This window comes from Haliotis rufescens, unplaced genomic scaffold (assembly GCF_023055435.1).
Source record: "Haliotis rufescens isolate VD_foot unplaced genomic scaffold, xgHalRufe1.0.p SCAF_11, whole genome shotgun sequence".
In the NCBI taxonomy this organism is placed as follows: domain Eukaryota; kingdom Metazoa; phylum Mollusca; class Gastropoda; order Lepetellida; family Haliotidae; genus Haliotis; species Haliotis rufescens.
In genome coordinates this window covers 36,743,811-36,771,137 of record NW_025963791.1, presented here as the reverse complement: position 1 = coordinate 36,771,137, position 27,327 = coordinate 36,743,811, and the positions used below count along the sequence as shown (strand labels likewise).

General features: G+C 38.9%; 1 protein-coding gene across 1 annotated transcript; it reads left to right on the top strand.

Moving 5' to 3' along the window:
- Positions 1–186: 186 nt before the first annotated feature.
- LOC124153088 lies at positions 187–27,291 on the top strand. The gene is made up of 6 exons (XM_046526229.2): positions 187–610; positions 3,028–3,330; positions 3,883–4,308; positions 18,546–18,630; positions 20,984–21,192; positions 21,977–27,291. Exons 1-6 carry the CDS (start codon positions 466–468, stop codon positions 22,276–22,278), a joined length of 1,470 nt encoding a protein of 489 aa, XP_046382185.1. The 5' UTR covers positions 187–465; the 3' UTR covers positions 22,279–27,291.
- Positions 27,292–27,327: the final 36 nt, after the last annotated feature.

Here is a 27,327-nt window from a genome sequence, read left to right as displayed (position 1 = left end):
TCAGTTTCAGTTTGTAAAGACATTCCCTGGACTGCACCTCCCCCTCACCACCACCAGTAATCTTAAAATATTGTTAACCTAACAGAGAAATTGTGATTTAAAAAATATATATATGAGACATAACAACGACCACAGGTTGGTCATATTACACAGGGAACAATTCATACTTACACCGCCATAGCCATAACACACGTGACTTCATTCATGTTACAACTTCGTTGAAAGGGGAGTGAGTTGCATGTGTAAGGACGTCATTTTGTTTCCGTATGTACGGTGTTCAAAGTGTCAACAAGACAAGGAAGGAACTCTGTTATCTGATGCGCAGCATTAGTACCATTCTCAAAGCAATGAACTGGAGAACATTGGATGGGAATTTATGTAACCAGGCGTAGCAGAACTTGGTATTAGTTGCTCACGCTACAGTGACAGTGACAGTGTGGATATTCAAGGTCTACTGTCTCAAAGATGAGTGTTTGGATGTTTGCCGGTGCGATGACGGTGGTGGTAGTGCTATGGACAGGGCCGGGCCTTGGTCTTATTACACCCGCCGCAATTCACACAAGCCCGCACTCCAACGTGACACCGGTCACAGTAGCCCCAGCCGAGAGAAGTGAGTGACAAAATTGAATTAGAGCCCTTGTCTTGGTCCCCAAATCCTCGTTTAGTGCCTTGAATGATTTCAGTGTCTAACTCCACCTGGGATTTATCTAGGGCTCAGGACTAAATACCCCCGGTAGTCATTTTGGGCAACAAATAGTAAAACATGGTATTTTTACATTGTATTTGGAGTCTTTGATAGGCATTTAGAAGTTGGAAGAACATGAATACATGACACTTAATAGATAGAAATTTCTTTTATTCTTTGTCACAACGTTTTATAGCCACTTCTTCATCCTTCATCAGGTGAAGGAGCAAGAAGTAGGTCTGAAACGTCGTGACGAAGAATAAAAGAAGTTCCTATCCATAAAAAGTGTCATGTATTCACTGTATTGGGAGACTGCGTTCAATGCAATAATATAAAACTAAGCATCAAAACAGCTTCCTCTTTATCATGAATGTTTGTCCTTTTATCAGTGAAATACCGGTTATACCTCTGCAAAGCCATGACATTAGTTATTTTTTATTACATAAATTTGGGAAATTTATAATTCCAATTGACAAATTTTTAATGATGTTTGCGACAGACTTTTAGTTGAATAGGATAGCAGGTCTAGATTAACCCTGTCCACGTGGTCCTAAATAAACGCCAGATCATATGTGTCAGTATTTGTTGATATTTCAGACATTCAGTTAAGATTGTAGATGAAATATCCTTAGATAATGTTAGCTCTGTTGTTACAGTAAAACCTGAAGATATCAAGTAGATCTACATAGTCCTGCACCATGACCGTGGAATATATTTATTTTATGAAACAAAATAATCTAGAAATGCATACAAAAGCAAGTTTAGCCAGTTCAAGCTAGCTCTATTCCACAGCATAGGGATTTTTTTATATATTTTTAGAGTCAAGAAGGATATTGTGTAATATAAGATTTCAGAGACTAAATGTTAGTCTATCAAGTACAGTGCATGACGTAAATATGTGGTTGATACGGAGATGTGCTTCTATGTGATTGTACACCAAAAGTACCCATCTTGCTTTAATGTAAAGAATGACATGTAATAGTTAAATTCTGATATAGTCCTCTGTGTAGGTTACTTCTCCGTATTTTTATCTATTATATACGCCATGTGTGAGGTTTCATGTCATTTCATTTCCTGGTAGATTCGTATCTCAGCAGTTTCACTTCTTGGAGTTTGTTTTGTATCCCCTTATATATTTTTTTGCTGAACTTTATTTGAGCAAGATGAAATGGTGTGTTTGTTAATATTTCATCACATGTGTGGGTTTTGTTTATCATTTTCGGATAATCTATTGTAATCAAAACAAGCAAAACTGGCAATAATTGGTCCTCGACAATAACTGGTTGCTATTCAGTATACATTAATATGATTTATGAAATGTAATAAGTAAAATACATCATTCAGGGTTAGAAACTAACAGTTTTGTCAACTAGTCCTTATAATGATAACATATAGCAAAACCCTTAAAATGGGCCAATTTCTACTAGTCCTTAGCATGCTTAGTATACCTTTACTATTGGGCAGTTTGGTAAGGTCTACAGGACTAGTGCCAGTTTCTAACGCTGCATCATCAAAGTTCTAATAACTGCCAGGACGGGTCAGTGTTGTTGATCATTCACATTTAATTACTGTCATCGATCGCGGAGATTCACGTCCCTGAATAGGCCTGTATCATATTTTGCCGACACATACCACCCACACCATTCATTGACAGGAATGAAGATTCAGTTAGTAATTTCAAGTGTGATATGCTACAAAAGTTTTGTATCCACATGAACCGAGCCCAAGGTGATGAAAATATCTTCACATGAAGCGCTGTTCGTAAACTGTCACATATGAATAGGGAGAAGCACTTGTTCTGGTGGGATATGATAAAAATACTACTAAAGAAGTCACAGATTTACAGATTATCACTACATTTACACATATTTACATTGTATTCTGCTACTCTAAGTTTGAGCCCCGAATGTTAAAAATTCTACCTTGAATTTAGAAATTACTTGATTTTGATTGGTCAATCGGAGGTTATCAAATCACAATAAACCTCTTTGATTGAAACAGCCAATTTTGATGTCCGAACATATAATACTACTTCATTTTTAGTTTTTGTTGATATGGTTGCTCATGGGTTGTGTCCAACATCCATGATGCTTCACACTACATATTTGCTAACGCCAAAGAGTACACATATTATTTAATCATGATAGAATGGAGTACATACTGGTTTCAGTTCCAAACATAATTTATTGACGTTAAATATACAGGCAACCTACGTCTATATTGAAAACACAGCATGTTTATCTCCTAATTATTATGATCAAAGTGGTGGCTGAAATTTTAGAATATTTCAAATCCAATTTAAAACAATGCGGCCTACATTCCAATGTGTTATACATTTGCAGTCAACTACACCTTGGTACTGACCAATGATGGCCCGGTCGTACTAGATGCACAGCTGACCTTCACTGCCAGTCTTCTAGATCACCAAGGGAAGATCGCCCAATCAAAACTGTTCCGCTACGACTGGAACAACAATGCTGATAAGAACTTCCACTCAACGAAAGGGGACTTTGTCGCGTCCTACAATCGTCAATTCCGCAGCGATAGCACAAAGTCAGGACGATGGGTTATGACAGTGGCTGTGTATGGTGGGAAGGAATATTCTGACATGATTAATTTTGGCAGTATGGAGTTTGCTCTGACAGGTTTGAGACATTTTGTTTGTTTTTGATTACTTTGGATTAATTTGGATCACCCCCCCTCCTCCCCGTTTCACTGCCACTTTATCTTTGTGCCCCCTTTCTTTATGGTCATAATAATAAATGACCGATCCCTTATAAATCTGATATCCTCTTTTTGTGGATTTACACAATGTGCACTCTGGTTTTTATGTTTCTATTTCCATAAATACAAAACATATTGAATTCAGTTCTTCAATAATCAGGACATTGAAACATTAAACAGAAGTAAAGTGACATGTGAAGTTTCCGGGGTAGGATAGGTCTTCAGCAACCCATGCTTGTCGTAAAAGGCGACTAACAGGATCGGGTGGTCAGGCTCGCTGACTTGGTTGATGCATGTCATCGATCTCAATTGCGTGGATCGATGCTCATGATATCAATCACTGGATTGTCTGGTCCAGACTCGATCATTTACAGACAGCCGTCATATAGCTGGAATATTGCTGAGTGCGGTGTTAAACAACAAACCAACCAACCAACAGAAGTAAAATTCTATGCATCCCGTTTCCATTTCAGAGTATTTAAATGGGAGGGTGCACGTAAACCAAACCTTGGAGTATCAGAGACAGAGGGACACATTTTCAACTGGAAAAGTGATTCGACTTTACGCCAACCTCACAGACAAGTTTCCTGATCGACCGGGTTACGAATACTTCTGGTTCAAGGACAATCATTTCCTTAGGGCTACAGAAGATCCTCATTGTGATTTGAATGTTGCCAAAGAGGAGAATTTCACGATACACGCACAGGTTCATGCATTGTTTGATCCTTTTCCTCCCCTTATTTCTCGGGGGGAGAGAAACTTGAGGCCATTGAACGCTGAGCCTTGTAGTGAAGGGACATTTAGAACAGTCCACTCTCCATTGTCAAGTAAGAAACCAAGACGATATTTTGATATCTCTGAGAAGTGTGGAATTCTATCACAGCGAGTTTCTGTTAAAGGTATGTAGTTTTACCATTACGCCATAACAAATTAGTTATTAGATCGCCTCCATACCGAAATAATTTAAAACATGGTACTTGTTGTTTCTCTTATGGCGCCCAGCATTAACGGGATTAATTAAGTATTGGTCAGCTTGGATTCAGTGAGTTTTGCAAAAAGCGCTCCTGACCAAGTTCTAGACTAATCTGTGAGTAATCTTACAAAGGCCCTACTGAGACCAAACATGTAAATGGCAGTCCATATTTCCTTGTGTATAATACAGATGACTTTTCCGTAGGGGTGGGATAGGTGACTTGGGACCTCGGATCGGGTGGGTCCTGAGTAGGACCCGGGTACCCATAGAACTACCCGGACCCGTGGTTAGTCACATGATGTATTGTTTAATGATAAAAACTCTCTTTAGCTCAGTGGTTACACTACAAGTTGCTAAGGCTCGCATTTCTTTCTGACGATGCACACATTCCTTTTGACTTGTATATGTTTGAGTAAAGATAAAGCTTCAGTCAACTTCAGTGAACGCATGATCTGATTGTTTGATACATGTATCTAAATAGTTTTAGCCAGGGCTGCTGGAAAACAATTACCAATCAGACTTCTTGTTCCCAACTCTTGAGACTTGCAGTAGGTAGGGTAGGTAGGGTCGGGTCGGGTAATAGGGGGGTCAGTTACCCGGGTCGTAAATTTGAACTCGTCCCAGCCCTACTTTACAGAAAGCAAAAGTGCAGAAGGTGTTTATAATTGACTTGTAACTACATGTAGAGTGGAAAAGGTTTTTGTTTCATTGACATTTGAACCAAGTTTGTTCACTTCCACACAATCTCTGAAAACAAATTTAACGTTTGTATCGTGTGTATTGTGCCCCCTTGGTAAACCTTTCCAAGTGCTCAGAATGCTTATTTCGCTGAATATAGTGTCACATTGTACACGATGTTTCGCAATATCCTGTCTACTGTCTGCGAGAGGTCAACACATCACCAGATGGTAACAGCCAGATATTAGACAAGTAATTTGATATCCATTAACATGTTAAACCCGACATGTTGTATTTCAATATTTTGTCGTGTTAGCTAAGACTAATGCTCATGTTTTAAACTATACTGAACAAAACAAGTTAGGATCATGAATATTTCTCGGGATATTTTGTTGTTGGGAAGACTGAGCACACAATTTATAAAAAAATACCCTAAAAAATATTCATAATCCCAAACTTGTTTTGTTCAGTATATTTGAATCACAATGCAGACCATGTTTTGGAAAGCATATTTATGTAGGCCGATTTACTACTATGATTTATGACTATATTATATCATAAGTGTTACACTTGGCTTTGCTTGAAGTATGGTAGAGGTTTCAGTTATTGAGACCGCCTCCATGGTCTAGCGGTAGAGCGTCTGCCTGAAGAGCAGGAGGTTGGGGGTTCGATTCCCGGCCGCGTCATACCAAAAGACGGTACTTGTTACCCTGTCTGGCGCTCAGCACTAAGGGGCTAAAACAAGGACTGTTCGGCTCAGAGTCAGTATGTTGTGTCCCAGGGGGATATTCATCGTCTGGACTTGTACAAGAAGCCACACAGACACATGCATGCATGACACTATATAAGTGCAAAAATCTTGAACACAATGTAAAACCCCATTTGACCTCACCTAAATTTATTGAGATGTCAAGACCAAGGTATTACTGCGCAAAACATACTCTCAGCTTTGGCTGGTATTTGTGTCTATGCCAGTACCTATGACTCTTACCCATGAAGATCCGGGGTAGAATAGGTCTTCATCAACCCATGCTTGCCGTAAAAGGCGACTATGCTTGTCGTAAGAGGCGACTGACGGGATCGGGTGGTCAGGTTTGCTGACTTGGTTGATGCATGTCATCCAATTGCTTGGATCGATGCTCATGATGTCAATCACTGGATTGTCTGGTCCAGACTCGATTATTTACAGACTGCCGTCATATAGCTGGAATATTGCTGAGTGCAGCTTTAAACAACAAACCAACCAACCATCCTATGATCTAGTGGCACTCTTAATTAATCTCTCTCTTGGTTGATATCCACATGTAAATCGAGCGTTGTATGTGTGTCTCATCTGTTGTTATAAGTGTAATAACCACCGTCATATAGCTGAACTATTGCAACCTATAAACGAACAAATAATGAATGTAATATGCAGTGTTCGAAATACCTGCCTGCCCGACCGTCCGAGACGGGTTGGTTTCAACTCGGGCTGCCAGATTTTGAAATCCCCCTGCCCGACGGTCGGGTTATTTTTCATATGTGAAAATATTCTAAATATTTCCCGATGATAATCATTAATTCACATTTAAAGATGAATGATAAAATGTAACCAAAAAGAAATCCCGTTAGCTTATCCTGAGAAACATATGATTATAGTGGGCAGGCAGGTTTTGGTCAGGGCTGGCAAGTATTTCAGCTAGCCAGTCCTGTGGTCTGGCTGAAATTTTTGGGAGTTTCATACCCTGTAATATGAAACAGTCATTAAACCTGCTCAACTACATAGAAGATGAATCTTGTTAATGAAAAGCATTGAGTTTCCCTCCGCTGTGGTAGGTAGTTGTGAAAGGGAGTCAGTCGCTGTGACATGTGGCCGGGATATTAACTGTTGTCCAGTGTTGCAGTGTCACTGTCACCTGACATAGCCCAACAGCTGTCAAAAATGTATCACTATATCCTGGGTATTGTATTCTCATAGAAATAGCTGTTTCATGTATTGATTTTATATTTGGATAACCCTGTCATCTGTTTACTTAATTGATAATACTCCTGTTCATGCCTTCCTATCTTTTTATACTTTAACTATGTCGTTAAGGTTTGGGGCACTTTTAAGATATCCCATTTATATCAATCTCATTAAAATCAGATCTCAGTTTTCGCTACCGCTAGACAAAGATCTGAGGACATCCCATTAGGGGTCACGTCAGAACGACCTCTCGTGAACTTTGACCGATCAATGAAATGACTGACAAGAAATCGCCTTAGCCAATCAGAAGGCAGCTTTACGACACTAGTTTCAAACTGGCGACTACGCTTCGAAACATATTTTGATGTATTCCCGGTTAAAAAATTTAAAACTGTTAAAAAGAACATTCTGGAATGGCTTACAGATGGCCTAGATTGTATGTATATAATCATAAAACCTGTAACTGTATTTCAGAATACCCTCTGTTAAATATTTCGAGGTTGCATGATCAGAAAACACATTCCGCCTTTCACTGTCATGATCTGGTAAGCGACGCTCTGATTGGTTGGATGAAAGGTCGTTCTGACGTGACCGGTTTAGCGATAGCAAGAACTAAGATCTGATTTTAATGAGATTGCATTTGTATTTACACGGAAACTGTTAGCCCTGCACTAAAGGCAGTTAACATTGTAATATGTCAAGCCTGATAAATCACAGACTGGCAGAGAGGCTTTTAACCTGAAACTGAAACCACACTTAAACAAGTACACAATCCAGATAAGTTTAAAAATTTATAATTTTCCTAAAATTCTTTCCCCCTCTTTCTTGTCAGAACAGTAGCCTAAGGGTCGGTGGGGAAGCCTAGTGGTTAAAGCATTCGCTCATCACGTCGAAGGCCTGGGTTCTATTCCCCACATGGACGTAAAATCATACTCGCTGGCCCAATAACCTCATGCTTGTCTCACCGTCGGGTTGGGGGAAAACGTCTCAATCTGCCAAATCTGTAGCTCCATGAGGAGCCAAGGACACCCTATATCTTAGACTGCAGTGCTTGCAGTTTGTTCATTTTTACCACCTTTATATCATAGTGACTTCAAAGGTCCATTCTCCGGCAATAATAACACAGGGCTCTACCATGTCAATCAATACATCAGAAAAGCAGGAAAAAAGTTAATACCCAGTTTTTCAATTTCAGATTACCATGATTACAAAACTTGAAATGTTAGGTTAATGAAACCAAAGTATTTTATAAATGAAAATTTCGGGAAAACATCTCAGTTTATAAGCAGTATTTCAATTTCAAATTAAAATATTCTCAATTTCAGATCTTAAATCATTTTGTTATGCAAAATTCAGGAATAAAACATGTTCATCTGTCACACGCTGGGCTGTGGTACCTCATAATAAAATACTACATTTAGTATGTGGAACAAGACTCAGTATCTGCCAGGGGCGGTCGGGTAGCCTAGTGGTTAAAGCGTTCGCACGTCACGCCGAAGACCCGGGTTCGAATCCCGACATGGGTACAATGTGTGAAGCCCATTTCTGGTGTCCCCCACGTGATATTGCTGGAATATTGCTAAAAGGGGCGTAAAACCAAACTCACTCACTCACTCAGTATCTGCCATGTCAAGAGTGAGGCAAGCGTTGATACAGATGTACAGTGTAAGGATTGTCACATGTGTTGATGACATTGTAAACAAAGAGTGAACTAGACATGCAGGCAGAAGTCGGTCATTGATAGCTGCATGTGACGGGCAAGCTGTGTTTCAGATGGGTACAAAGTTCAGAGAGTATGACCAACTGGGTGATGTCTCCGATAGGCGTTAGATACCAGTGGTTTAAGGACTCAGATAGGCTTGTATCATGTACTGTACACAACATCAACACAACATCAACACAATCAATTTCACCCTGTTTGAGTGGAAACAATTTTTCATCCAAATGAATTGAAATAGCATTTTGGTCTTTTTTTTTCATTTTTTGCTTGATTTCATTTCTAAGTTTGAGCCTGACCTTAGTTTTGAAAAAGTAATTTGTTGTTTGTTAATGCTTTGTTTCATTGAAATTTTGTTCACTTTTGTATCAAGAACATTGTGTAGGACATAAATACAAATTCCCTTTTGTATACCACGTTTATTAACCTCATTTTTACTTATCATCAATTTATATAAACACTGACATTTTAAATGTAGGTGGGTATGCCGAGTGGTATAAGAGATTGCTCATCACGCTGAAGGCCCGGGTTCGATTCCCCACATGGATACAATGTGTGAAGCCCATTTTTGGTGTCCCCTGTCGTGATATTTCTGGAATATTGCTTAAAGCAGCGTAAAACAATACTCACTCACTCACTCACTCACTCACTCACTCACTCACTCACTCACTCATTTGTATTTTGTCAAATCTCTTGTCATTAGGTGCTCACAATTGAAGAAAACCACTTTTAAGAAAGGGAAAATTGAAAGCTGGTTTATCTGGAAAAAAATACCAAAGTGAGGATTTTGTTGTCCTCAGACATACTTTTATGAAATATTGTTTTCACAGATTCTTTTTACAAACAAATGGTCTTTAGTCGAAATAAAGATGAAATGTTTCTTCATGGGGTTTCTGTGATCAAAAAGCTTGAGTGGCTTTAAACGAAACCAAATCTTGTTTCTTGACCAGCTGAGAGGGAAATGTTTGACTGAAAAAAAAAATTACATTTCTTTTAAAGAAATGTTTTCGTAGATGAAGTGTCGGTATGTTGGTGTATCTCTGGCTATACATGTACCTATATGACAGTGAAGATAACTAATAACATGGCGAGGTGCATAGCCAGCAGCAATCACAAGCTGCAGCGTAAACAAATACCAGGCCATAATTCTGTCTGTAAATGTCCTCCATGTCACGGTTGTAGGTTGCATTCTTGCAGTGTGCTGTCAATGAGGGAGATTAAAGCTCTGACACCACTTGAGGTTATTCAAACATTCCTCTTTCAGATTTCAATGTTCTTTACTTGTGTGTTGAGCAGATAAAGAGTACAAATTTAAAAATAGTTTTGCTATTGACATGCTTTCATGAAGTTTAGATATAAGCTACATCTGATCTATGCACCAAAATATTTTTTATGCTCTGTAAGTCATTGACTTAGGCCATCTCTGGAAGTATGTCAACAACAATGTGAAATATGTGCGACAGAAAACACAGTCACACTAAGTTTTCATCATATGCATTATGAGAATTTGGAAAAAATCTGGCAAGGTTTAATCTGCTAAATGAGCTGAGAGGAGCTGTTACTAATTATAGTGTTTAAAGCGGTCATTACACCATTCGTTACTCAGACGCACATGTTCTACTTGCACATCGCGATCTTAGCGCCACAACTCCCAGGGTTTTACTTGGGTCTGTCTATATACGAATCCCAGGGACCCTCATTTATATTTTTGGGAGGTCTTGTTTGCAAGACATGAACAAAGGGGCCCCAGGCTACATGCATGTTACACTCCTCGTGTGATTTCCAAGAATTGTACTGATGTTGTGTTATTAATATTCAGAAGCCAGTTATAGATGGGAATTACAATGCTAGATTGAAGAAAATCAACCATTGGCACGATGTGTTTTGAGTGTATATTTCACCAGAATACAAATGTCAGTTGTATATGACATGCAATCTACAATATTGATTTGTGTCCAAGATTCATAACTGTACTTTGTGGCATTAATTTACAATTTGTATCGGATGCAGTATTTTGTGTCCAGTTAAACCCAGATCTCCTTTAGTTTCACTAGACACACTATTTGGACCCTAACCCATTCTCGTTCAAATTGTCAGGTGTGTTAAGTGTGTGGCCTGATGATTGGTAGAAGCTAACGGCCAATGAAACTGATGTAGTTTTCTGTGCATGTGTGGTACTTCCAGAGAGTTCAGAGTTCAGTCCCAATACCGTCCTCCATACAACACTCCTTGATGCACCCTGGCTCGAATGCAGCTCGGATGCAGCTCGGATGCAACTCGGGATATACCTTGCTTCCCAAAACTTTATCAAGAACTTCCCTTTGTTACAAGGCTTGTCTGGATATGTAATGCACTCTCATTGATCTATGATACAAGTAGGACAACGTTTCTTTCGAGAAACCAGACTATAACAACAGTGTGTTCTATATGATACATTCAGTCGTAAAAAAATACAATCACTCATAAACACAAATTATTATTTATCTGATTTACGCATGCATTTTGAATTATCATCATCTGTGATCGAGGCTACTGAGATCTACATGCATGTGACATTGACTGAGATAATTACGTTCCATTCACTACCATCATTATGTAATGTGTTGATCATCGGCAAGCTCTTTCCTAAAGCACAGGGTCGGGATCTTGAACCCCGATGACAGCAGTATTTGGAGGATTCACTGTATTTCAAACAGGACTTACAGCTGACTTGCCATTGACCCTTTTTATTGTACCCCGACCTACTAGGGCAGGGTGATTGTTGTGCCAAGAAATTTCATCCGTCCGTCCATGGAATTCCGTAGGGATGTCATGATTGTACAGATGCATCGGTAGATAATTACGATACGATACGAGATACATGTACTTGAAAACTCTTTCTATACTAATAGGAGAGGTGCAGTGCGAAGATTTCAATATTTCGATTTTCTGAAGAAATACAGCTTTTTTTTCATTCATGGATTCTTTTCAAATTTATGGAACAGTTTTCATACTAATAGAAGAGAGTTTTTTCATGTTTAACTAAGTCATGTTTCAAATATGTTGGTGTCGAGGTCGGGGGTATAAGTGAGCCCTGCTCACTTTTTGCCTTGTTTTGTTGCTTTTAGAAAGTGAGAGTTATTTGTCAGTGACAATTTGGTACTTGTCTATGAAACATTCAGCCATCAATAAGAATGACTAAATATATACCCTGACCTTATTCTGCCAAGTGTACAGGAAACAGATGCATGGAATGTATTTTTGTGTTATTTCCTTTTCCAATTTTCATAACTACCCTGTTCTATTTTGCTATCGTACAGCTTCCTTGTCAGCTAATGATGCTACCATACTTTTTAGGACTCATATTTTGCCTGTGGGTTCTGAACTAGTCAATCTCTTTCAAATCAGATCATATCCTGAACACAATACCTATCTGTGTCAATTACTGGACACTGGAACATTTAGTATTTACTCCTACTATCTAGTCACAACTCACAAATATGTAGGACTGTTACTTTTGTGTTTGCTAGGCATAACATGGAAATAGCAGATGATTCATTAAGTTTCATATATTTTATGACTCATGAACATTCACTTTCATTTAAATTTTCATTTTTTTTATAAACTAAGTTTAATTCATTTATCTCTTATCTTCTCATGTCACTATGATGTCATATCATAGTGTATCAAGATACGTATCGAATCGTGATGTAAGTAAGTAAGTACGGTTATAACGAACTCAAAGGGACTACTAATTTTAGTTCCTAATAACCATAATTCGTTATAAGCATATATACAACGTATATACAACAAATGGCCGGGACTGAAACATATGTTCATTATATCAGTCAGTTCATTATGAGCATGTGTGTGTTACATGTAGTTTACTGTATTTGGTAGGTTGGTTGGTTGGTTGGTTGGTTGGTTGTTTTATGCCGCACTCAGCAATATTCTAGCTATATGACGGCGGTCTGTAAATAATCGAGTCTGGACCAGACAATCCAGTGATTGACATCATGAGCATCAACCAAGTCAGCGAGCCTGACCACCCGATCATATATTTATGCTAAAAATGATTGCCAATCCTAGATGATAAAAGATGTTTTTGAGAACAATATTAACAAAAACTGGTTTAAAACACAATACAACACAGTTTGATTCCCAACAAATGAATCTTTGAAAGTCACCTACCATCTTTCCGAAGCAAGAGCATCCACCAGCCTTTTCATCAAAGTATTGTTTTCACGTAGAAACTAGGCTTTGATACAGGCTAGCGAACACGCTTGCTTCGGGAAAATGGTCACCCACAATTCTGGGAATTTATTGTATAGAAGCATAAAACAGCATTCACTCACTCACAAATGTATAATTTCAAATTTTGTTTGTAGTATGTTTCTGTCAATATTTCAATAATTGTTCATGCCAGTTAAATGAAATAAAATTCAAGTATTGATAATCTTTAAGATTATTCTTCTCAGTACGTAACAATACTCGTAAACTACTTGAAGATGTGACCCGTAAAAGGCGACTAACCAGATCAGGTGGTCAAGCTGGCTGACTTGTTTGATGCATGTCATCATCAAATGATCATATCCCAATTGCGCAGTACAATGCTCATGACATCAGTCACTGGATTGTCTGGCCCAGTCTCGATTAATTACAGACTGCGTTAAACAACAAACAAGCAAACAAACAAACAGCCCGCCATCATATCGCTAGAATATTGCTGTGTGCAGCGTTAAACAACAAGCAAACAAAACATGAGGATATGTAGGATCATGATACCTATCGACCAGGATTTTTTATAAATAAATACTTTCCTGCTTCAGGCATGTCCAGATGAGAGGATTGTTAGACTTTTGTTTGTGTGTATTTGCATGTAGCCTGTCCAAGAAGAGGTGGCCAGTTATATCTCACCGACTTCACAGCTCTAATTTCAGAACACATGTTTGTACATACTTGTGTATGTGTACATGTAAATATGCAATTCTATAGAGAAGTATTTGCAGTGTATCTGACTTGATAACAGTATTTGTGGGACAAGTTACCTGAGTGCATTAGCTGGTGCTTCGGTCTATATTAGGAAGGATTATGCCTGGTTGGTCATGTACCTGCACAGGATGAATGGCATGCCCGTGTCAACAGTGGTAAACTCTCCCTGTACTCTCCCAGACCGGTTCACGTATATCATGGTGGTATAACTATTTGGTGTCGGTTATGTGATTTCATGCGCCTCTGTTCAGCAGTTAATGGGTACCCAGTGGTATTATTTTACCCTCAGCACTGTAAACAGACAGAATGATTTCTGAAATGGTCTTGAACTTGTCATCAAAATAGTAATGACCTGTGAACACCCGGGGTATAAAAGGTCTTCAGCAACCCATGCTTGTCGTAAAAGGTGACTATGCTTGTTGTAAGAGGTGACTAACAGGATTGGACGGTCAGGATCGCTGACTTGTTTGATTCATGATTGTGTTGTATATCAATGCTCATGATGTCAATCACTGGATTGTCTGGTCCAGACTCGATTATTTAAAGATGGCCGTCAAATAGCTGGAATATTGCTGAGCATGCTGGGTGCAGTGTAAAACAACAAACCAACCAACAACCAAATCTGAAGTGAATGAAACTATGATATCGGAGTGATGTGTGGATCCTATTATAGGTAGTCTCCCTAGTTCACCTCATTTGCCTGTTTATCTGATTGTGATGCTAAGTTTATCATGTTTATCACGATGTGTTTATATCACTGATAACACTATCCATTATAGGATAACTAAGTTCCTTGTGACTTTCATCAAAGTACCTGTAGTTGATATCTAAACATGTAAATGACAATACTGTGGTAAATTAGAATTTCAGGCAGGAAACAAAGTTTTCATAAAAGATAGGAACTGTTGGATGGAATTATAGTCTTAGATACATATTAAGTTGTTAGTTCTCACTTAACTGGTTTTCCAAAGGGCTGTCTAAAGTGCTGCGTGGCATTGTACAAACAACCTTAGCGTTACGCCTGTCATAATTCTATGTTGAGGTATAGGAGTTACGATCACCTTAGCGCTAAGATCACTTTGTACAACAGCACCCTGTCCTTAGCCTGCACCATGACTGTGGAATATTTGTATTTTATGAGAAAAAAGACCAATCTGGATAGTCCAGCCAGCTCTATTCCACAATTTGTTTTAATTTTATGTTAATGTGGGAGGAAAGCCCCAAGTGATGCAGGTCTCAGACATTTACCACTTCGGTGAAACCCACGAGCATGGGTATTGTGCTGACAAACCTAGAAACATAATGGGGGCAAACCGGGATTCGAAGACCCACTTTAGACGACTGGGCCACCCATGCCCCCTTAATTTTAGGGGAGAGAAATGTATTGTGTAATAAAAGATTTCCTAGACACTTTGTTAGTCTACTGGGGCTGGGACGAGTCCCCGACCCCCTATTACCCGCCCCTACCTGGGTACCCACCCCCCATTACCCGACCCTACCCGGGTACCAACTGCAAGTCTCATGAGTTGGGAACAAAATGTCTGATTAGTAATTATTTTACCACAGCCCTGGCTAAAGCTATTTAGATACATGTATCAAACGATCAGATCATCAGTTCACTGAAGTTGACTGAAGCTTTATCTTTACTCAAACATATACAAGTCAAAAGGAATGTGTGCATCGTCAGAAAGAAATGCGAGCATTAGCAACTTGTAGTGTAACCACTGAGCTAAAGTGAGTTTTTGTCATTAAACAATACAGTAAACTACGGTTATAACGAACTCAACGGGATCACTAAATTTAGTTAGTTATAACCGTAGTTCGTTATAAGCATATATACAGCATAACTACAGCAAACAGTTGTGACAAAAAAGTAAGTTTGTTATATCCTCCAGTTTGTTATAAGCGTGTTCATTATAAACGTAGTTTACTGTTTATCACATGACTAACCACCGGTCTGGGTAGTCCTGTGGGTACCCGGGTCCTACTCAGGACCCACCCGACCGGACCCCCCGAGTTACCCGTCCCAGCCCTATACTCTCCTGCTGGCCATGCAACATGAGTAGACTGTGTGGGAGGAATAATTCAAGTGATACTTGACCATGTTGACTCTTATCTCATCATCACGAGATGAGATAACGAGGTCATGAAACAGTTAAAGTCATGTGATAAACACCTGTATCAGTTTGAGTGTGCCAGATGCATCTCTAGATTGTAAATATGTATTTTATTTAGGGTGTTGAAGATAAAACACATCAAAGTATTTCATAGATTCAACTGCCCACATTCTGAACCTGTTAAAAGATTAGATAATATATCTTCTTTGTGTAACGGCAGCAGATATGTGGGTTAGTCGGTAGGAGGTGAGCTTGTGTAGAGATATTCACTGCTCAAGGAGTGTTGTTTCATGGTCAGGCACAGATAACTGCTGTAATAGTGAAACGCATACCATTCATACACAAGGCCAAATGTTTTTTGTTTATGAGAATAACAGACCTACCAGCTCAAGAATTGTAAAAAACAGGAATATATTGAAATTGTAAAATATTTTTGTCCTCAGACTGTGAATTTGAAGAAAAACGTGATGTCATTATTAAATTTTGAAAATGTTTGCTAAAAAAAATTTCTCTTTATTTTTAAAGCGAAATAACACAATCACACAATGTAACCTTCCCTTTTGTTTCAAGCAGCTTATATCATTATAGCAGTTACCTCTCTGTCATATTGCTATCTGTTGAAAGTGACATCCAGTTCCGTTGACATCGCAAAGTTCTGGTCAAACGTCTATGGTTTGACAGAAGTAAGTTCTGTTGTGCAGTTAATGGTACTAAGGCACTTGGATTCCAAATACAGTAATACCTGTGAAGATCCGGGGTAGAGTAGGTCTTCAACAAACCATGCTTGCCACAAAAGGCAACTATGCTTGTCGTAAGAGGCGACTAATGGGATCGGGTGGTCAGGCTTGCTGACTTGGTTGAGTCACTGGATTGTCTGGTCCAGACTCAATTATTTACAGACCGCCGTCATATAGCGAGAATATTGCTGAGTGCGGCGTAAAACAACCAACCAACCAACCAACCAACCAACCAACCAACCTACCAAATACAGTAAACTACATTTAACACGCACATGCTCATAATGAACTGACTGATATAATGAACATATGTTTCAGTCCCGGCCATTTGTTGTATATACGTTGTATATATGCTTATAACGAATTATGGTTATTACGAACTAAAATTAGTGGTCCCTTTGAGTTCGTTATAACCGTAGTTTACTGTTTGCTTTTCCTTCCTAACTAAACTGTGGAACACATAGTATGTGGTTTAAAAGCAATATATGAAAGGACCTTGTTCTCCCTCTTCCACCTTATACTATTAGATTTTATCTAATATCTAAAGATTCTAAAGATATTAGATAAGACCTCTCAGATCTTTTAATCTATGCAATTAAGGACACGCCATTTTATAATATTCATGTTCTCCATGGAATAATAATATTATTACACATGTATGTAGTTTTACTTGGATTCTCTATATGCCAATTTAAATTACGCAAACTAAAGGGGCTCTCACACTTTGCCGATTTGCCTCCCGAGTATGGACCCGAGCTGACTTGCGGGTACTCATATGGAGCTCGTAGCGAGGTCGTACTAAACTCGGGGTAACTCTGGATTCCTTGTACTGATCTATGAGAGTTTTGGAACTGCTCAATATGGTCGGGCCGCCAGCCAACTTCTAAGAAACTCGTAACAAACTCGTAACACACTCGTCCTATTCGTAGTACCCTCGTGGTGCTCGTACAGAACTTGTATGAAGATCGTCTGCAAAATTTATTGCCGAGTTGACTGAGTCTAATACGAGCTATATGAGTGTAATTCCCTCCGAATTATTCAGCAGCTCGTAGCCACCTTGTACCAAAGTCGTACCATACTCGTACAGCTTGTATGCAACTCTTAATAGACTCCTAATGGACTTCTATTGGACTCCTATGGGGCTTGTAACACACTTGTAGCGTACTCGTATGATACCGTATAGATGTAGTCTCTTCCCGAGTCCTAACCGAGTTAGGCTCGGGAGAGCTCGGCAACCGCCTTGGCAAAGTGTGAGAGCTACTTTAGTCACAAAATGTACTGTGGAGAATCCCCGACATGAAACGGTTGACAGGGTTTGTATTGTCTTCTCCTTCAGAGTACATTGGGGGGTCCAGATATTACAAATTCCAGCGTGCATGCTGGATTGTCTATCATGTTTGTATCCAAACAGACTCTTCATCTTCATGATACAGTTTGTAAGACACATGACACATACTCGTACCATAGGAAAACAATATGTATGTCAGGTTAACAATAGTTACCAGGGCCTGTAGCACAAAGCTACTTTAGCACTACAATGATCGTAGCACCCATACTTTAACTAGACTTACGATAGGTGCTCTTAGTGCTAAGATGAAAATAACCTCCATCGTTTAACATAGACTTACGATGATCATACTGCTAAGATTGCTTTGTGCATGTTGGCCCAGGGCCACAAGGTGATCTTAGTGCTAAGATGACTAACTTCCGTACGGTAACATAGACTTACGATAGACACACTGCTAAGAATGCATTGTCCATGTTGGCCCAGGGCCACAAGCTGATCTTAGTGCTAAGATGACTAACTTCCGTACAGTAACATAGACTTACGATAGACATACTGCTAAGAATGCATTGTCCATGTTGGCCCAGGGCCACAAGGTGATCTTAGTGCTAAGATGACCGTAAATTATGAACCCGTGTGCAATTTTAAACATTCGGATTAACAACCCATCTTACATGTTTGATATTGATATAGCTTTTGTGTTATATTTGCAGAGCCTCTGAAGACAATTGATGTCGATGGTGACTTGAGTGCTGGAATTGGACAGTACATATCGGTGAACATAACGTGTAACGGAAGGTAACTTGTCTCTACGCTATGTTTGAAATACCAAAGGACCAGCTTTACAAATATAATGAATTGTTATCATATGTAAATATATATTACAAATTATGGGAAAAGGTTGCAAATATGTTTTAGCACCTGCTTGGACATGATGAATAGATTGAAGTAATTCGTGTGTGATTTCTTTCACACAGAAGAATGAAGAGTTTGTAAAATGTGTATTGTATATGTATATATGTATCTGCTGCTTACCTTATGCCAAATAAGACAGCGCTTCGCTATAGTCCTGGGTGAGAAAAAAGTGTTTTCCATCTCAAGTCTACTTTTTGAAGGACCCATCGCTGCTGTCATGTGACAAATCGTAATGTCACAACCAATTCACATTCCAGCTCGTTGTCCTACAGCGAAGTTGTGCTTCGTTTTGCTCCTCGAACTTTGACTTAATTTGGTGGTTAGCTTTCTGCTACCACACTAAATTTTGTCTGTGACGGGGTTGATGTATTTCTTTTCATATTATGTTCACTTTAATGTGTATTAATGTGCAGGTGGTTTCCATGTGGGAAGACTTTGTCTATTTCCTGTCACAGGGCTCCTTGTTTCCGCCATTTTCAATTTGCGTTACATTGTTTGCTGCCGAGGGAGGTAGCCATTATTGTTGCAATTCTTGGTTAGGTATTAATATTTCATGTATATTTAAATACCTTTAGCCGTTGGCATGCTTGTATTTTGATACACTTTCAAAACTTGTAAATGTTTTGCCGATATTCATTTACCTCCATGTACTACGGCATCGGACTCGATTGTGAGTATTGCACCTATCCCAAATTTTCAGACATCCATAGTTGCTCTACCTATGTATGCGCAGCCTATGGTTGCGTACCTGGAGAATCCTTGGATGCAGAACTTCATGCAATCCATGTGGCAGCAGTCCATGGCACAAATCTACCAGGGGCCTCCGCCAGTGTTCCAGACTCAGCAACAACTCTTTATACGCCTCGGACAACCCAAGCACGAGCGTTTACGCCTATGCCTAGGCTACTTCGCCATGCACCAGATGCCAGCTACGCTAGATGTGCGCTGCATAGTACGCCATCGGCTAGTGCCAACACCACTGCTCATACGTGGGTTTCGTTACCCTCACCAGGAGCTTCATCTGAGCACTCTTCTAGAGGAAGAGCTACACACTGCAGTAGAACACACCTATGAGGGGGGCGCTTCACCACCATTCCGATTCATCGGAGGTATCAGACGGTGAGGAATGGGATTCATCCACAGAATGGAATTTTCACCTCAGCCTCGCACTGATTCCTGAGTGGATGGCACATAAACAACTTCGACTTGGAAGTGTTCAGTGTTAGCCTGCCCGGAGAATGGCAAAATGACAAAGGTCCCAGAACTATAGGCTCTACTACGCTCTTTCAGGCGTGAGGATCAGAAGGCCAAACTTCGTCCCCATGCGTCGGATTTGAATGTAGTACTTTGAGGATTGCATGGGCACCCCCTTCCAGCCCCTCAATGCATCTTCCTTTCTTGACCTCACCAAGAAAACTATATTTCTCTTGGCTTTAGCCACTGGATGCGGGTGAGCGTGTTACATGCACTTGACATCACCCGTGTCTGTTTTGAGCATGGTACGCAGGGAGCCGTACACCCCGGGTTGTGCTGCGATTGCATAGCAAAAAATCAACTACCTGTCTCCCTTATTGAACTCTTCCTGCCGTCCCGCGCAGTGCTGAGTCTTTTCAGCTTTGGCTTGGTAACACAGTACATGAAGATAATAGCTTACGCTAATATTCCTTTTTTTTTACTGTTTTGGTTACTTGGACTTATCCTCAATTCTCATGTTCTTTCTGTAAATAAGATTGAACCAGCCCTACTGTCCAATGAACCGTTTTCCTTGACAACTTGTCGTTTGAAGGGTTTATAATTATAGAGGCTTTTGGACATCTGAAGGTATATCGGTACCAACCACCATACTGTCTGATACAGATGCATTAAGCATGTTAAGGAGTAATGCAGGATAAGTAAACAATTTTGTAAAATCTAAATATTTTCTTACATTTGTATACTTATCCTGCATTACTACATCTAAGGGCCCACCATCGCAGACTTGCCTCTCCACTATAGCTTTGTAATAGTCTTTGTTAGCTTGGGTAACGAGCAGGAATATGAATTGATTGTGACGTCACGATTTATCACATGACAGCGGCGATGGGTCCCGCAAAAACTACACTTGAGATGGAAACAACACACAGTTGGGACAAACTAATGATAACCAATGATCGATCATAAAATTGCAACCGATTCCCAGCAAACTTTATAGTGTTGTTTCTTTCCTAGATTTAAATGTTAAACTGTTCTCCCCCAGCTACCCTACCTCGGTGTGCTGGAATGTGACGGCCCTCAACACCAGTGAGCCGTCTTCACCCACGTGTCCACCAGCAGAGTTCCTGAGTACCTGCAACCACCAGGTCAGCATCAAACTGACTAACCTGGGATGGAGCACTGTCCAGTTCACCGTCTACAACGATGTCAGCTACATGTCATCCTCCTTCAACGTCTATGCATTCAATCAAGGTAGGTCAAAGTTGGTCACATCACAGAGCATGTGTGCTTCCAAGAAGACTATGCATTCAATCCAGGTAGGTCAAAGTTGGTCACATCACAGAGCATGTGTGCTTCAAGAAGACTATGCATTCGATCCAGTCAGGTCAAAGTTTGTCACATCACAGAGCATGTGTGCTTCCAAGAAGACTATGCATTCAATCCAGGTAGGTCAAAGTTGGTCATATCACAGAGCATGTGTGCTTCAAGAAGACTTTGTGGATCCTTTAATTATGTAGTGTAACTATCATTGCTCTGTGGCTTTGAAAAAATAATCATCTTAAATTTGAAAGAAAAGGTCTGAAATTCGCTTAAGTTTCAGTGCACGGCGACACGAGTGCCACAATATGAGTATCATACAAGGCAGTACCTGTATATATTCAGGGATGTATCTAGGCAAGTCTGCAGCAAATATTGGTAAGAATCCCCATACTGGAATAAAAGATTCATGTTGATGTGTTTCAACATTATCTTTGCAAATGTGACCTCGTTTGATAGTGCTGAATGCAATGTTAGATACCTCTAAATAAGAATGTTAGAAGAACCTTACAAGAATTCACAAGAATTTTCTACAAGAATGAATGATCTCTTCCAAGGGCCTCAAAGACCATGTTGTATCATTACTGACTTATCATCATTTATTTTAAATACACAAGTTGTTATGTATCACTTGTTAAGAATGATTTAGTCACCCTGCAGACATATGCAACTCTTTTGTTGTCATTTTGGGATCTAAATTTCCCGTCTTTTCTTCCAGATTCTGTGAATGTGCCTGCCCTCACCATACCGATTGTATTCTGCACAATTGGAATTGTCATCGTCATAGTTGGCACAATATATCTCAACAAGTTACGAAAAAAGCCAACCATTGAAGTAGCCGATTTTGATTTCCATCCATCAATGTCTACAGAAGGGGCCGGAAACTATCTGTCTCGACTTGCCAACAAGATGAAGCTGATATGGTTCAGGAACAAATATTCCAAGAAACACACCAATCCAGATTTCCAGGAAACAACAGCTAAACAGTATGGTGCCACAGACGATTATGAGAGCTTATAGAGTATTTATGCTATGTCAGGATATGCAGCGTCACACAAAGAGTTCCTGCAAAATTGTAAACAAGGGACTCTTGTATCATCAGCGTACCAGTGATTCTTCCGTAGTGGAAGGAAACTATGGTACTGATCTGAAAGAGCAGTTTCAATATTTGCAAGATCAATAAAGCAAACATAAAGACATGAAACATTTTGTGGATGACAATTTCTTTATTGTTTGTCACAACATTTCAGGGCTACTTCTTGCTGATTATGAGCTGAAATGAAGTCTTCATGATGGACCCACTCCTAAATGATAATCAAAGATTTGATGAAACGACATTTTAGAATTGGTGCTGTAGGTGATCTTCAACAATCCTTGGTTGTATTGCAGGACCAGGCAAGAAGCCTGCTGTGCTGCTCTGAAAGTGCACTCCAATGTTACAGATGAATGTAACAAAAACATTGTTGCCTTGTGTCATCACTGTTGCTGTTCTAGGAACCACGTCCTTATGTAAATATGGAACATACTCATTGCAGTTAACTTTATTATCTCATTTGTATATACTTTTGGCATTGACAAAGGGTGATTTGGTGGATGATATCCAGTTGCTCTTCCAGTTGCTGCAAGTGCTTGACTGTCTGTGATATGACATTGCAATCTACCTGTCGGCCAGGGTCAGACGATGCGTGGAAATATTTTTCTGTCTTTGATGTGACATTGCAATCTACCTGTCGGCCAGGGTCAGACGATGCGTGGAAGATATTTTTCTGTCTTTGATGTGACATTGCAATCTACCTGTCGGCCAGGTTCAGACGATGCGTGGAAGATATTTTTCTGTCTTTGATGTGACATTGCAATCTACCTATCGGCCAGGGTCAGACGATGGGTGGAAGATATGTTTTCATGGTCGTCGATTTCTGTGATGCCAAAATAAGACAAATGTTATAAATGTTGTAACCATGGTAACACTAGGATGATTGTTGATTGTGTATTCCATTTCCCCATGCTCCAAATAACCCGGTTTTAGCAGGGCCTCAGTTTCTCTCTTGCCCACCCACCTATAGAATGTATTCAACGATCTATGCTAGACTCTGTTACACACTAACATACTTTTTAACAAACAAAAAAATCAGAGATTCTCTGATGTGATTTTAATTGTCCAAACTATTGTCATCAATTAACCTGATTTGATAAATCATCAACCTTGCAACCTCTTTATATGCTACTAACTTTGCTATGACAGTGATTCGTAGTTGTATGGATGTCATGGTGCATGAAGAAATTGTTAGACAACTCTTGGTACAAAAGTTAGATAATTCCTACTTATTTTGAAACTGAAACAATTTCTCATGTTAGATTTCACATTTTTATTTGTGTTGTTTGTTATCATTTGTCAATATCATTTTACAAGTATACTTTGTTGAATATCTTTTTAGCTTTATGATGTTAATGTTCAAATTGGATGGGGCACTGATGTTTTCATACCAAGGTCCATTGAACAATGTACCCCCTGTAGCAGAATATGGTGTTTGTTGAATGGATATTGTGATCTTCATAAAAGAGCACACCTGTTAATACCAACAGAAAGGCAGCGGTTATATTCAGTATATAAATCTATTTAGGTCAGCAAGAGAGAGCTCTATTCAATTCAGTATTCATAAATTCAGTTACTCAATATACTATTTCCATTTTTATGTTTTGGCATGGACCAACCATAGTTTCCTGGAAACACTGTGGACATAAAAGAAGAAAAATCTTTATTCATAAGCTCAATTACTAAAACATATCAGATTGTTTTTTGTAGTGCACCCATTTTCAATAATATATCATACCTTTTTTGTGGACTTCTTGTATGTGAAAACTTTTGTCGTTGAAGGATAGGTCAAGAAATGTTTGCTGTTGGTTTGATAAGACCTAACAAAGCAGGTTGGTATTTGTGTTTTATCGTCTCAAAAGTTTTGTTATGTTAGCTCTTAATGCATAATGGTTTGTGCCTACCACACATGTGACATACCACATTTTAAAATGTGGTCACATATCTGATGTAAATAGACCAATGTTAATTTATGTTTTTTATTTGTCTCATTTTTAAATATCCAGGGTACACTTTATGTGTGTGCAGTACCATGCACAGCAGTGTGGCCCACAACCCCTAATGTTGATACTCAGGACCAATTGTGTTTTACATGTGTCACTAGCTGGGTGAACACGATTTTACTATCTATCACATGAAACACTATTAAATGATGATTTCTGTACATTCTCGCTGGTCATCATGTACATTTTCTTTTCACATGATGACTAGTTAATCAGACGGCTAGATTCTATTATGAGTAATAATGAAACCCTTTTTATGGATCAGCCAACCCTATTTTCATCCATAAATAAAAAAAAAAATATCACACTTATATGTTTCTGCCCTCAAGCACACAAAATATTTAGATTCAGAAAGTCGTTAATTCTGATAGTGTGTACAATTTGATATGCATATTTTTTCTAAATACATCTGTCATAGCTGATCCCATGCTTAATCTAGGTTTATGTCCTTTGTCCTTCATACAGAAACGATGCATGTCATCGTATCTCTGTTGCATGGATCGATGCTCATGATGTCAATCACAGGATTGTATGGTCCAGACTCGATTATTTCCAGACGCCGTCATATAGCTGGAATATTGCTGAGTGCAGCGTTAAACAACAAACAAACAAAAAAACAAATAATACAGAAACGTTTATGAAGTAAACTCCCTTAGTCTTTGTTCACTCCCATAGAAATTCAATGGTACCTTGGCTGAAGCTGATATCAAGGTAGCAGAAAACATTCTGTGATCCAGCTACGGTAATAAAAATTAATAATGTCCTTACAAGTAATAAACTTGTAACACGATCCCACAGACAAATCTGTATGGGAAGAATACTGCCGAAGGCTACATTTTATGTTGGTGATCTATAAAGCTTTATAAATCTGAACGAATCACACATGTATGCTAGTCCTTGTGTGACATGCATGATGTATTGATTTACATGGAAGTGAAGACCAAATACCATATATTGTACATGTGATTGGATACAGATTGTAACATATCAACTGTGTAACAAGATACACTTTTCCTTGGTTGATGATTATGATGAACAATTATCTAGGCACTAGCCAAGCCCAGCCAGTCCACAATTTCATGTTATGCAACTACTCCACTCTGGCCTTTGAGGGGTGCAAGGATCTGTTGGTTGTGGGTTCAATCCCAGACCTGCCCTTATTATGATCCTGTCTCTACTCTCCAGGGGTTTCTTCAAGGGGTAGTGTTATGACCAGGGCTCGTTCCACAAAGCGATTGTAACACTATGACTGTCTTAAGTGTATATTAAAGTATGGGAGTTACGATTGTCTTCGTGCTACAATCGCTTTGTGGAACGAGGCCCTGCACCTCTTTGGACTTCCCTCCTATATTTAGCTGGCCTATTGCCCGATATTAAGTGTAAAAATTTCGAAAAATTATTTCATGGTAGGTGTCGCTATTAAATTAGCAGGCTTTTACAAAATAAGCAGTGGATTCACGATAGACTATACCCCCTTCATTAAGAGTACATAATAATAATACTGCCTGAATATGTCTACATGCAATGAATGAGTTGGTTGAACATCACCACATGATAGCTTTGAGGGAATTGTTTCACTATGGTCTCAATTATGCTTTGTACAATTCATCTGACAAAATTATTATTTTTTAAACATTTATATGTTATAAACGCTATATAAAGGCTGTAGTTATGAAACAGTTATTGTGCATGTATTGGAAAATTACATCTCAGAAGATTTCTACTGAACAAGAGGAGCATACACTTAACATTATTGTTATGATATTTCATTACATCTTGAGTTGTCTCTGGACTTTTGCCATTTCAGATTCAGATTGTTGTATGTATCTACAATAGTTATATATCTGCAATATATACAACAATCTGAATCTGAATCTGAATCCTCCACAGACAATTTGTAAAATTCCTGAAATTTACAGGCAATTTACAGAATCTCTTGGAAATTTGGAGTACATGTGACTGTGCCAGCAGAACTTTTCTTGGCAATTATAATGTAATTTTAAAAAGGATAACATAAAACAACTGCAAGAAATAATTATCTGTGTTTTAAAAAGAAGCCAGTGTAGAAATTAATTACCTCATAAGTGACAGGAGATATGGAGTTATGACTGTTCGAATGATTTTAAGACTGCTTCAAAGTCATTAAACTGATTAAGTGACCTTTAAAAATATTGGCATTTGTGAAGTTAATTCACAGAAAGGTATATACCATGATATAGATAATTAGTGCCCCTCCCAAAAATATACCCTTGCACACCCACACCTATTGTCAGAGTTGTTTCAGTTGTACTACCTGACTTTTGAATTAATAATAATCTGAATCCAAAGTAATTAATCCCATTGGTTTGTTGTGGTTCATTGATATGATCAGCCAATCTGTCAAATGTACCAACTTTGTTTGAAGTTTGTAAAATGTCTGAAGTGTTAAGGAATAACTGCCCGAGTGAATTAAGCATTATTATCATTTGTTTTCTGTATGTGCTGTTACTTGTACCAGAGCTTATTATTTCTATTATGATTGTGATTTATGAGTTAGCTGTTGATGTTGGATGACAAAATTGACATCTTCCCGAGGCAAGGGAGTTAACTGTCTGTAAAAGTTAAAAGACTGTAAAAGTCCAGTTTCTACCCTTGCCGAACTAGGCTGGACTTACAGTGGTGTGTTTTAACTGGACTAGTGCGTCTATGCACAGTCTAATTCAAATCGTGTAAAGAACATTCAGTTCATAAACAACATGGCGACTGCCGTGCAAATTTTGGTCGATTGCAGGATTTGCAGAGCATGTATACCGCCAACTGGGTGTTGGAAGAATCTTTTCATGTTTTTGATCAAGATGCTCAAGTGATTTGATGCATTTTGTAAGGTTAAAGGCCTGTTTTATTACAATTAAGATTTTGATTATTGACTAGATCGTCTTGACTGGGCACCGCAACTTTGTTTGAAGTAAATGCAAGTGATATGAGAGGTGGAAT

Coding starts and splice junctions, on each gene's coding strand:
- LOC124153088 (XM_046526229.2), top strand. CDS start 466: ATGAGTGTTTGGATGTTTGCCGGTGCGATGACGGTGGTGGTAGTGCTA. Junction 3,331..3,882: donor TATGGAGTTTGCTCTGACAG/GTTTGAGACATT, acceptor TTTCCATTTCAG/AGTATTTAAATGGGAGGGTG. Junction 4,309..18,545: donor ACAGCGAGTTTCTGTTAAAG/GTATGTAGTTTT, acceptor TTATATTTGCAG/AGCCTCTGAAGACAATTGAT.